The sequence below is a fragment of the Nilaparvata lugens genome, chromosome 9 (assembly GCF_014356525.2).
Source record: "Nilaparvata lugens isolate BPH chromosome 9, ASM1435652v1, whole genome shotgun sequence".
Taxonomy (NCBI): Eukaryota; Metazoa; Arthropoda; class Insecta; order Hemiptera; family Delphacidae; genus Nilaparvata; species Nilaparvata lugens.
The window spans coordinates 42797091-42813483 of NC_052512.1; the positions used below are offsets into that span (position 1 = coordinate 42797091).

Consider the following 16393-nt stretch of genomic DNA (forward strand, 5'->3'; position numbering starts at 1 on the left):
AAGGCCCATTGACGGCTTAAATTATATATTCAGGCGGTGGGACCTTCCCGCAAGGGACTCCCCACCAACAAAAGCCATACGAATTTACTTTATTCTAATTTAAAACACTTATTTTCAATCCAAAAAATATTATCTCTCATCAACTATACTGTACCTTGAAGCCTGTGGGGCACCAGTCAACAAATTGTATTGTTCTCTTTGTCTTGATAGTGGCGATTGCTGTATTCACGTCCTTGGGAACGACATCACCTCTATACAGCATGCAGCAGGCCATGTATTTGCCATGTCTGGGATCGCACTTCACCATTTGGTTGGCTGGCTCAAAGCAAGAGTTGGTTATCTCATTGACAGACAGCTGTTCATGGTAGGCCTTCTCAGCCGACACGATTGGTGCATAAGTGACTAGAGGGAAGTGGATTCTCGGGTAGGGGACTAGATTGGTTTGGAATTCTGTGAGATCCACGTTGAGAGCTCCGTCGAATCTCAAGGAGGCGGTGATCGACGATACTATCTGGCCAATCAGTCTGTTGAGGTTTGTGTAGGTGGGTCTCTCAATGTCCAGATTTCTTCTGCAAATGTCGTAGATCGCCTCGTTGTCTGCCATGAAAGCACAATCTGAGTGCTCCAGAGTTGTGTGTGTTGTTAGAATTGAGTTTTTTCGCCACACACAAAAATAAACAATATATATGAGAATAGTTGTTTACTAAGCACTTCCGAAAGCAGAAGTGGAAGGTGATAGCTCCAGCAAATCTGAGGTAATCTGAATATCAGGAAATTGTCCAAGTATTTCTATTCTTAATTCTGATTTGTCTAAATAACCTAAAAGATGATGTTCAATTATGTAGGAGGTTGAGTTTATACTTTTTTATTCTTTCAAATGACAATGAGATGATATTATTAATTATTGAATAGTAAACTCAAATAATGAAAAGTTTTTTGATCGGCTGTTTTTTGACCATCTTTCTTAGTTCCATGTTAGCGGTTGGAAAGGGTACTCTTTCCGGCCTAGGCCGGAAAGAAACCTGTTCTGACGTCAGACGAGAGTCGTCTGCAAACAATGTCTTTCAGATATACGTAGGGACTGGAAAACAGCTGCTTTCTGTGCAGTGTGGCGAAAAAAATATAATTATTATGAGTCATTCTCACCAACTCTGTATAATTAAAAGTTAATAACTCAAAGATCAATTATTTAATTTATTCATTTTATTCTATTATTCTACAAAGGCGACTTCTAAGTATTTTATGCCTAGGTCATGATGTAGGGATGAATGATAATACTATGAAGGTAGAGTTATTAATCATCTCATGAGCGAGTTCTCCAACCCAGAGTGTCAATATTATTGAACCATCATTTTGTAGATCCATTTTATCGATGAATATATCATTGCTATTTTTCGGGAAACAAAAAGCTGGCTGATTCAAATTGAGGAGGATCTAACCGATACTGAAATTGATGTATTGAAAAAATCAATATGAACTGTGAGGTTTTCAAGTTAGTAATATGTCTTTTTCAGTTATCCATAATAGGCCTACTAGAAGTTCTGCGAACAGTAGACCTCAGGCAGTATTCTCATTCACAAGTACCTGATGTCACCTGTTTTGAATGTTAACAAACTCAGTTCACGTTTGAATTAGTATTCCATATGATATAATTCATCCAGTTCCGTGATGATCTTTCTATCTGATGAAAATTAATTCTTTACAATCAAAAATATTATAATTTCCTCAACATTATCTTAGTCCATTTGATTATTTACAATCACCAATTAAATTAGTTTTTTCAAACGTGAGAATATTGATACTGATGGGCACGCTTTATAATACCATGACTGCAAAACAAAATATTGAAGCGAAATACCTTAAAGATGCATAACTCTTCAAGGTCTTTGATAGAACTATAGACCTTATAGAAATATGGCCTCTCCACCCACAAACTCGTGACCTACGTGAGTTCCACTCCTGGCCCGACGCCCGGCTACCCTTGACTCAGCAGGGCGCCCTAGAGGCAGTTTGGCGTCCCCTCTCTCAGCGGAAGGACCTACAGAAAGGCCAGGAGTGGAACTCACGTAGATCACGAGTTTTTTGAGTGGAGAGGCCAAAACTCACTACTGCTCAAAGAAGGGCGGCCATTCAGGCGATACTTCTTGGGAGAGGTGAGACTTTTGACCCTGCAGAGTTTCGAAGGGGCAGAAGAAACCCCCAAGAGGTTGATTGATTGATTGATTGAGTACTTTATTTATGTGGATTACAATATATACTGGCTTATACACTTATATACAATAGCTTACAATACAGCAAAATTATAGATGAATTTACATAATATAGACTAAGAAAATAATTATTAACTGTATATGATATGAAAAAGCAATTTGTAATATAATAACTATAGATATAATCATATTGTTATGCATCTACATAAATTGGCGGAGCTTTTGACATATCAATGTCCATTCTTTGGAGAGAATATTCAAAATATCCTTCCCACTAACTCTCTACCAAAATGAGATTGATTGATTGATTGAGTACTTTATTTATGTAGATTACAATATATAGTGGCTTATACACGTATATACAATAGCTTACAATACAGCGAAAATTATAGATTAATTTACATAATTAGACTAAGAAAATAATTAGTGAACTGTATATGATATGAAAAAGTTATTTGTAATATGATAACTATAGATAATTATATTGTTATGCATCTACATAAATTGGCGGAGCTTTGGACATATCAATGTCCATTCTTCGGAAAGAATATTAAAAATATCCTCCCCACTAACTCGCTACCAAAAATCTCTCTACCAAAGAAGTCAGAGATGGATGGAAGCTTCAGGAACAAATGCGGGTCAAGAGGCTGAGTACATGCTAGTAAATAATAAAGTTTCGAATTAAATGTTTGACCCACCTGCAGAGACTCTGATGATCAGCGACAATCACTCCCAGTTTTTTTCTCAAATCTTCAAAATTTTTCTTTTCACTTTTAACCTCTCCACAGTCTAGTTCTTCATCAATTGAGACCTGAAGGAGTTTGCATTCGGTGTTCAGGCATTCGAATGCTAATAGAACTGCTCTGAGATCCATGGCCCAGAGATAGACAACACTCGAGTACCAGAAAAATAGAAGATTGTGGAAAAGTGTGTAGAGGGGGATGGTCTCAAAGCTTTCCGGATAGTATGTGTAGACTATCATTGACACGTCTTTACCTACACAGAAAATCATGAAAAAAGATTCATTATCAAAGTAATGAAAGGATTAAATCAATTGATTGATTGAGTGTTGTTTATGGGACTTTTAAAATGTTATCAAAATGTTGCAATTAATTTGAGTGTGATATTTTTGTTTTTTATTCGGTTTTTAACCTTAAAAATCTGGTGTGGCGCACTCACACAACTTTCCTTGCCGTTATGAAAATTGATCACCTGACGCTAGTGTTCCCGCGCATGTCAAGTCTACTATTCAAAGATTTGAGCCAGCTGGTGACAGGGCAATAACGCTGGAGACACACATGAGGTCTGCTATCTCTTCATAGTGAATGATTTAATAGAATCAACAATAATTTGCAATTGAATAATCACATTTTCTCGAATTAAAGCTTATTTCAATTTCAGGTGAAAATGTTACTGAACATTAATTGTAGAGATTTTTGCTCAATCTACTCCACTTGATTTTTTTTGTTTCAATATTGTATCTGAAGCCTGATAATTGGAATCTATCTGCATTGATGGGGCGGAGCTCCTAAAATTTTTACAGATATAGACTTGTGGCAGTTGATAGAGCTTATCGATGACTATTTTAGGTATGAATTTGATCAAAATCGTTGGAGCCGTTTCCGAGAAAATCACGAAAACCCCTGTTTTTGACACATTTTCGTCATTTTAGGCGCCATCTTGAATTGCATTTGATCGAATGTTCGTGTCGGATCCTTATAGTGAAAGGACCTTAAGTTCCAAATTTTAAGTCATTCCGTTATTTGGAGATGAGATATGTGTACACAGACGCACATACACTCATACACCACACACACACCACACACACACACCACACACACACACACACACACACACACACACACCACACACCAACACACACAACACACACACACACACACACACACACACACCACACACACACACACATACGACCAATACCAAAAACCAGTTTTTTTGGACTCAGGGGACCTTGAAACGTATAGAATTTAGAAATTGGGGAACCTTAATTTTTTTCGGAAAGCAATACTTTCCTATATGGTAATAGGGCAAGGAAAGTAAAAATTCTCAGTTTGTCGTTGTTTTTAGTGAAATGGACTAAATTTTAGAAAAGTGAAACCATAACCCTATTTCGGACTTGTTAACTAAATTTGGGAGAGAAAAAGTACAAGGAGTATCCTTAGTTTTTCTCTCCCAATCAGTGCTACTGTAAAAGTTATAAATAAATAAAAATAAATAAATAAATGCCCGGTTGCAGAGTCGCCACATAAAGTCACCCATAGTTAACAGAGCTATTAGTTAACAACTCGCCCATAAATAGATGTTTGTTGCAGAGTCGTTTGCCAGACCCCTGTTAGCTATGGCTCTGATAAGGCACACACATAAGTCACACTGCTGCTCATACCACTTTTTGCGTGGTATGCTTCTATCATACAGAAACAATAGCGTAAGTAGTTATTCCATGGTATAGGGCGTTTATGTCGCAACTTTTACTGTTATCTCGAGCCGATTTCTGTCGATTATTGCCAATTTTTACTGTTTTGTTGGGGTGAGAGTGTATGAACGGCACAATTTGAGAGACTACCAGCGTCACACAGCTGCCTGGGAAAGAACTACGTAAAACTATCGGCTTGGGATAACAGTAAAAGTTGCGACATAAACGCCCTATGCCATGGGATATCTACTTACGCTACTGTTTCTCTATACTTCTATCCAACTAATTTATTGGTAACGGGAAGAGAATCACTGTGAACAGTTCTTATTATTATATTATTATAATATTATTTTATTATATACTATTACTTACAACCTATTATTGAAATTTTAGATGGATTATTGTTGTATTTGTCAAGCTAGACTCTATTTGGTTTCTGTATATGTATTTATGAGTGTGAACAAATTTGAATTTGAATTTGAATTCTTCCAAACCTCCAGTCGGATGACGTCACAACATGGCGCTTGTTTATCATAACACTGCTGTCTGCTTATTTGTGTTGTTTATGTTTGGAGGTTACGAATGAAGATCGTAAACTGCATACTAATTTGTAATTATTTCAGTTAAGGTAGTTTGGAATTTGTGATAGCTAAATGAATGAATTAGTAAAATAAGATTAGAGATAGAAGTAGAATGAGTGACTGGTTTATATATTATTGTATAATATCATAGAGAAACATTGGAAGAACTGTTCACAGTGATTCTCTACCCGTTGCCAATAAAGTAGTTGGATAGAAGTATAAAGAAACAATAGCGTAAGTAGATATCCCATGGTATAGGGCGTTTATGTCGCAACTTTTACTGTTATCTCAAGCTGATAGTCCACGTAGTTCTTTCCTGTGAAGCTTTATGACGCTGGTAGTCTCTCAAATTGTGCCGTTCATACACTCTTACCCGGTCAAAACAGTAAAAATCGACAATAATCGACAGTAATCGGCTTGGGATAACAGTAAAAGTTACGAAATAAACGCCCTATACCATGGGATATCTACTTACGCTATTGTTTCTCTATGAAGATATTTAGTGCTGGATTCCGAGCTCAGGATTTAGCTAAGTTCTAAATTTTAATCAGCTGAAGCACTACCTCTGTAAACAGTGATGAGATAATTTATTATTGGGAAAATGAAAGGATTGAGTCAATACTGGAGATTGAATTAATTGGAGATTAAGTTAACTGAAGATTGAATCAATTTAGCATATAAATTTCAGATTAATTCAGAGATTAGAAAAGATATTTAGAGCAGTTAATAAGTTATTTAAGATTTTTTGAAAATGTATCTTCCCTTATCAAGCAACAGATGCTCTTTTGTATCTCCTCAAAAGCAACATGTTTTATTCGAAAAGACACAAGGAGTTATGAGCAGTTGGTTGTACTAGCACATTTTGGAGTTGTCCTTTTAGCAACGTGTGCGTATGAAGAGATACACAAGGAGATTCAATGTATCTTCCCATAAGCAACAGATGTCTTTTGTATCTCCTCAAAAGCAACGTGTTGCATCCGAAAAGATACACAAGGAGCTTCAATGTATCTTTTCATAAGCAACAGATGTTCTTTGTATCTCCTCAAAAGTAACATGTTTTATTCGAAGAGATACACAAGGAGCTTCAATGTATCTTTTCATAGGCAACAGATGCTCTTTTGTATCTCCTCAAAAGCAAAGTGTTGCATCCGAAAAGATACACAAGGAGCTTTCTGGAGTTACGTCCTTTCAACACTACACAGCCTATCAGCTGACATTCGTTCAACATGCTCTTTTCATTGTTGGTGATACGTTGCAACTCTCTCATTCATGAAGAATCTCTGTGTGTAGGGAGCTTCCTCCATCTAGGGATCTAGGGTCTCTGTGTGTAGGGAGCTTCCTCCATCGAGGGATCTAGGGTCTCTGTGTGTAGGGAGCTTCCTCCATCGAGGGATCCAGGGTCTCTGTGTGTAGGGAGCTTCCTCTCAAGCCTGATGTTTTTGCAAAGCTGTGAATATTACTTCGCCAACCATACCTTGTCCATATGTAATCTAAAATAATTATTGAAGTGTTAAATGAGTAGATATCTTTATATCTTATCCAATTCTTTATTGATTTATAAAAAAAGAACATCATCGAAACGATAGGGAGAGAGAAAATAAGGTAACCTTGTGCTATTCCTCTCCCAAATTCAGATAAGGTTACACATTGTCCGAAATGGGTTGAGGGCCGGTTCCTGGCTCAGGATTTAGCAAAGTCATAATAAAAACTTGATAAAGCTATAATAAATAAATGAATAATAAGATAAATAGATTAATAAATGAATATGCAAATATTCAATATATAAATATATTGCAGTGAATGATACATTTATGAAGGGACAGTTTATCTCTTAGTACTCTTCAACATATTTTTTTCTCTGTATTATAAACATTTATCAAGTTTTTATATAATTTTAGCTAGGCTCTAAGCTACTCTTCTCTTATTTTCAGTGTGATGGTGCCTCAACACGTTTTTCAAATGAGGTACCTAACCACTTTATATTATTGTTTTGTAATGTTTTGTGTATTATTTATTATTGTAAATTGTAAAGTGTGTCAATAAATGAAAATGAAAATGAGATATGGTTCAATACCTAGGGTGACGTCATGCAGATAGGCTTCAACAATTTTGTGGCAGGTTTGTGCATATGGTAATAATGCACATAGGAAGAATAGTATGGCAAACATTATATTAACAGCATAACCATAGTATCTTATTGTCGTATCACGCTGGGTCAACACTGCTTGCTTTCTTGCTGAACACGGTCTGTTATCTAGAAGCAGAAAAAAAACAAATATTTTTTAAAAACACTCCACTTATATGGGCAACTTTATTCAAATAATTAATAAGAACAATATAAAAACTTGTAGTACCCTTTATTAAAAACTTCAAATTTTTTTTGTCATCGTCATTCAATATCAGCTGTTTTTCATTAAAAGCGCCGCCCATTAAATGACGTCATTGTATCTGAAACCAGCCCGGGGTAGTTCACCAAACAACCGCCACTCTAGCGCTAGCGCTAGCTGGCTACTCTGGGTTCACCAACCTTCCACCACGCGCTAACTGGCGCTACAGTAGAGTCAACTCGAGGTCATTGAGCCATCGCCGTATCTAGAAATAGATCCTATGTTGCCACATTGAAGCAGCTGTCGCGATGTTGCCAAATTTCAGCCTCTGTCTCATCAAAACAGGTTTCTACATTTCTTGCAGGCTGGCTAGTATTTACAACTCCAAGCATACCCAGCTCCATAGTAGATATTATGATGAAGGGGATTGGGGAAGATTATTGAGGGTTTGAGTTAGATTTTATTATACCCCAAACCATCTGACATTATGAAAAAACGAAAAGCATCCCCTATTTTTTGTAAACCGCGAAATCTTGGGGTAGTGTTTTGGAAAATTTTTGTAGTAGAAAGGATGCTGTAAACAGTGGAATGGACTATTCACGATTTTTCTCATTTTTGGGGTTGAAATTTAGGGGTGAAAAAATGAAATCCTTTGTTGTTTAGATATCAGAAAAATTCTTTTTATCATTCAATTCTACTCTTTGACAGGATTTTTCATTTTATGATTAATGGTTAGGGGGTGGTTAACAAAATAAGGGTAGTTTTTTCGGAATTCTCTGTTTGATGCAATTTTTTGGGGAATGGTAGATAGTAGTTAATAGATGAAACTTTTTTTTTCAATGGTTGCTGAGGGTTGAATCGTTAGGGGTTGACCATTTTTAAAACTTTAAATATCTGAATCTTCGAAAAATTATTTTTTCCATCAAGTGTTTTGTATTTTTTTCATTATTAATTTTTGTAGTAGACAGGATGCTGGAAACAGAGGAATGGACTATTCACGATTTTTCTCATTTTTGGGGTTGAAATTTAGGGGTGAAAAAAATGAAATCCTTTGTTGTTTAGATATCAGAAAAATTCTTTTTGTCATTCAATTCTACTCTTTGAGAGGATTTTTTCATTTTATGATTAATGGTTAGGGGGTGGTTAACAAAATAAGGGTAGTTTTTTCGGAATTCTCTGTTTGATGCAATTTTTTGGGGAATGGTAGATAGTAGTTAATAGATGAAACTTTTTTTTTCAATGGTTGCTGAGGGTTGAAATCGTTAGGGGTTGACCATTTTTAAAACTTTAAATATCTGAATCTTCGAAAAATTATTTTTTCCATCAAGTGTTTTGTATTTTTTTCATTATTAATTTTTGTAGTAGACAGGATGCTGGAAACAGAGGAATGGACTATTCACGATTTTTCTCATTTTTGGGGTTGAAATTAGGGGTGAAAAAAATGAAATCCTTTGTTGTTTAGATATCAGAAAAATTCTTTTTGTCATTCAATTCTACTCTTGAGAGGATTTTTTCATTTTATGATTAATGGTTAGGGGGTGGTTAACAAAATAAGGGTAGTTTTTTCGGAATTCTCTGTTTGATGCAATTTTTTGGGGAATGGTAGATAGTAGTTAATAGATGAAACTTTTTTTTTCAATGGTTGCTGAGGGTTGAAATCGTTAGGGGTTGACCATTTTTAAAACTTTAAATATCTGAATCTTCGAAAAATTATTTTTTCCATCAAGTGTTTTGTATTTTTTTCATTATTAATTTTTGTAGTAGACAGGATGCTGGAAACAGAGGAATGGACTATTCACGATTTTTCTCATTTTTGGGGTTGAAATTTAGGGGTGAAAAAAATGAAATCCTTTGTTGTTTAGATATCAGAAAAATTCTTTTTGTCATTCAATTCTACTCTTTGAGAGGATTTTTTCATTTTATGATTAATGGGTAGGGGGTGGTTAACAAAATAAGGGTAGTTTTTTCGGAATTCTCTGTTTGAGGCATTTTTTTTTTTTTTTTGGAATGGTAGATAGTGGTTAATAGATAAAATTTATAATTTTTTTCAATGGTTGCTGAAGGTTGAAATCGTTAGGGGTTGTCCATTTTTAAAACTTTAAATATCTGAATCTTCGAAAAATTATTTTTTCCATCAAGTGCTCAAAGAGATGAAGAAACGTATTTGATGTTTTGTTCTAAAATCACCCCCTACTTAAAGTTAAGAACTTTATTAACCTTAAAAACCACCCCTAAAATGGAGTGTTTTTTAAAAATAATTTTCTATTTTATAAGTTGAACTTGGAAATTTTTGGTGAGCTTGAACTTTTCAAGCATAACAAGATGATGGAGCATAGAAGAAAAATTCAAGTATTGCATGATTATAAATTCAAAATGTAATGATATTTCTAGTATTTACTGTATATCTTGTGAATTCCACTTCTATAAATAAATAAATAAATTTCTATTGTCATTAAGCAACATTGGCAATAGACAAAGTCAAAACTATACTAACATTATGCAAGTCAGAAGGTTATAAGTTAGTGTAATTGAAAGTATATACGATATACATATATAAACACATAAACATGACTACATCTAAAGTAAGGCCAGAATAATTCAAATATTCATCACTATACAAACAACAGTACAAACAAGGCCCTGTCAAAATGTTAAAACAAGAAAGAAAAGCTTTAAGCAATCAAGAAATCAAAAATCAATAATCATATCGGAATCCAAGAACTCTTGTATAGAATACATTCATAGAATCAAGCCGGTAAACAGCTGATTGTAGAACAAATTAACATATGATTCTCATTACAGCATACTACCATAGAGAAACGATAGCATAAGTAGATAACCCATGGTATAGGGCGTTTATGTCGCAACTTTTACTGTTATCCCAAGCCGATAGTTCACGTAGTTCTTTTCTATGCAGCTGTGTGACGCTGGTAGTCTCACAAATTGTGCCGTTCATACAAAATTTGAGGTTATGTAATTACACACTGCTTCTCAGTCCAGGAATGATGATTTGAAAATTTTGAATTTCTGAGTTTGACATAGTAGTACTTTGAATTAATCATATATTACAAATGATGTTAAAAACCCTAGAACATAAGGAATAATATCGGGGGACCGAGCTTCGCTCTGGAGTGTAAAAGCATAGAAAATTTGTAACAAAAAATTAAATTTATAGTTTATATATATATATTATAATTTATAGTTTTTCATTCTCTCAGTCGTACAATTATTTTTACAGGAGGCACAACAGGCTTTTGCCTGAAACTGCCCCTTTTCAAATAAAATTTATACTACAGTCCAAATCAAAATCTAGGTTAAGCTACTATCACTCATCAAAATAACAATTTATTCACACTTCAAAAAGCAAACACATCATCAATTACAAATACATATATACTATGAATTCTATTTACTATGATACAATATATTTGCTACAATATTTGTTAATATACTATGTATCACTAACAGCATCTAGTTACAATTCTAGACTTTCTGAAGTAAACATGTTTTCTAAAAAAAAAGAGAAATAAACAAAAATGTGTTTTTTCTGGATTATTTTTCTCGCGAGATCAGCTGAGGAATAACCCATACATGCACTCGCTCACTCACTTCCATTACAGTATCGACAGACGACAAAAACTCCAGCTGTTTTGTCAAGGACGTATTTATCCTTTTGTCTTTCAGCGAGTTAGCCCAGGGTTGAGACCTAGTGCAATCGAATTTTCATATCGTAAACCTACTTTGTTCCAAATTTCGTGAGAATCATTGGAGCCGTTTCCGAGATCCGGTCACATACAGATATATGAGCAAATAAACATTTAAACATATGAACAGAAATATTGCTCGATTAATAATATAGGATATGATTTTCCTCCCTCAACTCCGCCACGGGCATCAAACTTTCCCCTCAGGGAGAAAAAAGCGGTTTTTTTACTCCAAATATAGGCTACAAATAACTAATGACAGAAAAACATACCAGGTTTATGCCTTCGATCCATTTCTAGCATATGATTCTCAACGTATGTGAAGATATCTGCCGCATCATACATTCCTATGTATCCCATGGTTCCGAATAGAGTTGAATTCAGCTCCTTAATTGCTAACAGTCGCATTACGAAGTCACTCCACATTTGGTACAAATTGTAGACTAAATCCACCTGTAAGATGATATAAAAGAGTGGATAAGGTAGAGTGTAGGAAAAACTCTTAAAAGATGCCAGTCTCTGTCGCTGTCTCACTCACTCTCTCTCTCTCACTCTCTCTCTCACTTTGGTAGAGAGTTAGTGGGGAGGATATTTTTAATATTCTTCCCAAAGAATGGACATTGATATGTCCAAAGCTCCGCCAATTTATGTACATGCATAACAATATGATTATTATCTATAGTTATTATATTACAAATTGCTTTTTCATATCATATACAGTTCAATAGTTATTTTCTTAGTCTATATTATGTAAATTCATCTATATCTTTGCTGTATGGTAAGCTATTGTATATAAGTGTATAAGCCAGTATATATTGTAATCTACATAAATAAAGTACTCAATCAATCAATCAATCTCTCTCTGTCTCCTCTCTTCTCTCTCACACTCTCTCTCTTCCACCGCCAACACAATAAAATAAGGTAGAAGCTTAAAAATAAAATAAGCTCAAAGGTGCGTACAGATATACGCACCGCGAACATGAGCAATTCACTTTTAATCTGTATTTTTACGGAAACATCTTACCGTTTCCGTAAAAATACAGATATAGTCAGCTGATTAAGTGAATTGCCATGTTCGCGGCGCGTATATCTGTACGCACCTTAATAGACAAGGATAGCAACACCAATGTTATTCAGATACTGCCATAAAACGTGGGAATCACTATAAAAAATGATACAAATATCACCACAAAATCATACAGTGTCAACACAATATGATACAGTATCATCTGAGCTTGATTCAAAAACCATAATTTGATAAAAACTTTGGCAACAGTGCAGAGGTAGGAAGGATAGTGCTATCAGCTTCGTATAATGATAAACAAGGATAGCAAAACCAATGTTAATCAGATAATGCCATTATAACGTGGACCTCACTATAGGAGATGATACAAAGATGATACTGAGATCAACACAAAATGATACAGTATCAACACAATATGATACAGTATTATCTGAGCTCGATACACAACACCATAATTTGATACAAACTTCCAAACTTTGCAACAGGCAAAGGTAGAAAAGGATAACATTATATGCTTTGTCTACAGATAGACAAGGATAACAATACCAATGTTAATCAGATACTGCCATTAGAACGTGGACCTCACTATAGGACGATGATACAAAGATCACCACAAAATGATACAGTATCAACACAATATGATACAGTATAATCTGAGCTTGATACACAACACCATAATTTAATACAAAACGATGGCAACAGTGCAGAGGTAGGGAAGGATAGCGCTATCTGCTTTGTCTGCAGATAGACAAGGATAGTAACATCACTGTTGATCATATACGTGGACCTCACTATTATAATCTTGTTGCAAGTAGCCTATATCTTGCCCATATCTACTATAGTGAGGCCCACGTTATAATGGCAGTATTTGATCAACTTTGGTTTTGCTATCCTTGTCTATCACTCAACAAAGCCGGTGACACTATCCTTTTCTAGGTCCACAACGGTGCCAAATATGTTTTTGACAGTGTAGAAATATAATTAATTAATGCAGAGGATCGGCATCGCTATTCTCCTATCTTTATCCACTGCCATTATAACGTGGACCTCACTATATATCTGGTTTTTATGATAACCTACCTGTAGAACTACTGTCAGGCATCTCCATATAACAGTGTGAGTTCTGTACCAGACGGGCAGTCTCAGTTTCTTAGCTACTTTCAACGATTTACTCTCCATATTTGATTTATTTTCCATATTTGATTCATTCTCCATCTTTGATTTATTTTCCATATTCGATATATCCTTCATATTTGATTTCTCTAGTGGTCCCTGTTCAGACAAATTTGATTATTCAAGAATATTCTGATATTTTCAATGAGGAAGACTAAGAAATTGTCAAAAACCACAGACTTATTGATACTTAGAAAGACCGGCTTTAGTTATTACACCATTGTCAATCTGTGATAAACTAAAACCAGATACAAGAGCAGCAGAATTTATACTAGTAGGCGAGTACTTCTATTGGTCAAGGGCATGAACGCCTGCCATTGGCCCAGCTAGACAGTCTCCTCCCACTCAACGGTGTCACAAAATGGCGGCTTAAGCAACACAATCGCCATGATAACAAAATTTACTTTCAATATAAAAAAAGAACCTAGGAAACAAGTGTGAAAGATAATAAAACAAATATGAAAATGAAAAAACTATTGACTAATGTATGCTTACAATTTTATGATAGAACTAAATTCGTGGTGTTGTATTGGTTGAAATGAATTTGGTCATTTTAACTATACTGGGAGCTTTCCTTAATTACTCTTGTTATTTCTAAAGCCTCTAGAATATTCAAAGATCAGCCTTTGTTATTAACATGCAGAAACTCAATATTCTCCTTAACTGTGAACTTGTGATTATTTGTTATCAAATGTTCTGCAAAGTTAAGCTGTGTACAGATATACACGCCTCCAAACCACTCCTTGCACGCACCGCCCTCGTTTCGCCCTTGTTCCGACCTCGTTCTGCCATCGCTCCGCCCCCGCTCTGTACTAGCACCGATCATGAACGTTACGGGAGGCGTAAGCTCTTCTCGCGTTCCACTCTTGCTCCGTGGTCGATCATCAATCGATCTACTCGAGTGACAGTTGGTTGCGGAGCAGAGAGTCTGTATGCACCTTTAGATTCCCCATTTTGTTTATTCCAATCTCTGATGTGTTCTTTAATCCTACATTTGAAACTTCTACCAGTCTGACCCACATAACAAGCATTACAATGATCACATTTAAGTTTGTACACCCCACTTTTATCCCAAATATCAATTTTGTCTCTACTCCAGCTAAATAGACTATTTAAAATCGGTTTGGTCATGAAAGCAACATGAAATCCATTCCTATTCAATTCCCTACCCATCTTATCAGATACAAGGCCTAAATATGGGATTGTTATCCAAGTCTTCTCCTCACAGTTTGAGCCTACAAAGCTAGAATTGATTGAAATTTTTCTATCAATTTTACTCAATAATCTGTCCACCATACTCTCTTCATACCCATTCGTGGCAGCTATCTGTTTAATTTTAGTGATCTCAATATCAAAATCATGATGGCTCATAGGTATTGTTAGTGCTCTATAGACCATGCTATTGAAAGCAGCAAGTTTGTGAGAAATAGGATGACAAGAATGAAGAGGAATGATAACATCAGTATTGGTTGGTTTTCTGAAAAAAAAAAGATTCTGATATTTTATTATCATCAACAAATTTTTGTCCTTAGAATTTTGTAGTGTTGTGGAGTGAATATGCCAATGGCAGAGCAGTGTTAATTGACCGACCGAAGTGAGGTCTAGGATTCAAGTCGACGGTTTGGCATTTCTTTTAATGTTTAAATGTTTGAATATTTAAATGTTTATATGTTGCGCATTTACGACGGAACGCGGTAATAGATTTTCATGAAATTTGACAGGTTTGTTCCTTTTTTAATTGCGTGTCGACGTATATACAAGGTTTTTGGAAATTTTGCATTTCAAGGATTATATAAAAGGGAAAAGGAGCCTCCTTCATACGCCAATATTAGAGTAAAAATCAGACTATAGAATTATTCATCATAAATCAGCTGACAAGTGATTACACAGATGTGTGGAGAAGCCAGTCTATCGCTGTATTTCCATAAGGTCTATAGTTTCAATCAGGTACTTGTGGATGAGAATACTGCGTGAGGTCTACTGTTCACAGAACTACTAGTGTAGTGTTGTGGAGTGACAGTGACGATAGCACAGCACTGTTAATAGTGTAAATATGTATCTAAAATACATTATAATCTATAGTGTGGTCCACTATATGACAGTGTTTGATTAGCAGCAATGGTATTGCTATCCTTGTCTATCATTTGACAAAGCGGATAGCGCTATCTCTTTCTCGCTTTGCTCTGTTGCCAGAACGTCTCTTAACAATGTAGAATTGTTAACTGATTAATGAAATATTCCATCTTGATTATGAAAATGCATTATAAGATTATTGAAAAATATAATTACTTTACTGTATTGAATAAAAAGTTAGATAAAAGGATGAATGAGCATTATAACCTCCAGAATCACTCAGGAAATAAGTTCAATAATTTCTTTAATAATTATAACTTGATGATAATCTATAATGTAATAAAGGAAAGAACTAGCTTATACACGTAGGGGATAGGAAATTCACGAATGACGCATCATCACTATGGTATCACCATGAATGATACAGTATCCCCACGATATGATACAGTATCATCTCACCTTGATACACAAAATTATCAAGTCTCAACTACTCAACTGATTAACTTGACATTTTGCATGTAGATTCTCAATTTACCGAGGATGGTTATGGGCCTATTTTAAATCCTCCAGGTTTCAGTAGGTCAAGTTTTCAATTCAGACCCTTGCTGGACACTCGATACCCGCTATAGTGAGGTCCACGTTATAATGGCAGTATTTGATTAACATTGGTGTTGCTATCCTTGTCAATCATCCAACAAAGCAGGTAGCACTATCCTTTTCTAGCTCCGCAATGATGCCAAATCTGTTTTTGACAGTGTAGAAATGGAATGAGTTGAGGCAGAGAATCGGCAACACTGTTCTCCTATGTTAATCCACTGCCATTATAACGTGGACCTCACTAGAGTGATAACTAAAATAGGAAATATT

The 16393-nt window shown here is 35.2% G+C and overlaps 2 protein-coding genes across 2 annotated transcripts in view; one reads left to right on the top strand and one right to left on the bottom strand.

Moving 5' to 3' along the window:
* Positions 1–16393, top strand: part of LOC111059596 (hemicentin-1) — a 434222-nt gene that overhangs the window by 339234 nt on the left and 78595 nt on the right. The gene's annotated exons all lie outside the window — the stretch shown is intronic.
* On the bottom strand, positions 125–649 carry LOC120353158 (tubulin alpha-8 chain-like). The gene has a single exon (XM_039435909.1). It carries the CDS (start codon positions 602–604, stop codon positions 140–142), a length of 465 nt encoding a protein of 154 aa, XP_039291843.1. The 5' UTR covers positions 605–649; the 3' UTR covers positions 125–139.

What these genes read in the sequence shown, in the direction of transcription:
- LOC120353158 (XM_039435909.1), bottom strand. Translation starts at nt 604, where the DNA reads ATGGCAGACAACGAGGCGATCTACGACATTTGCAGAAGAAATCTGGAC.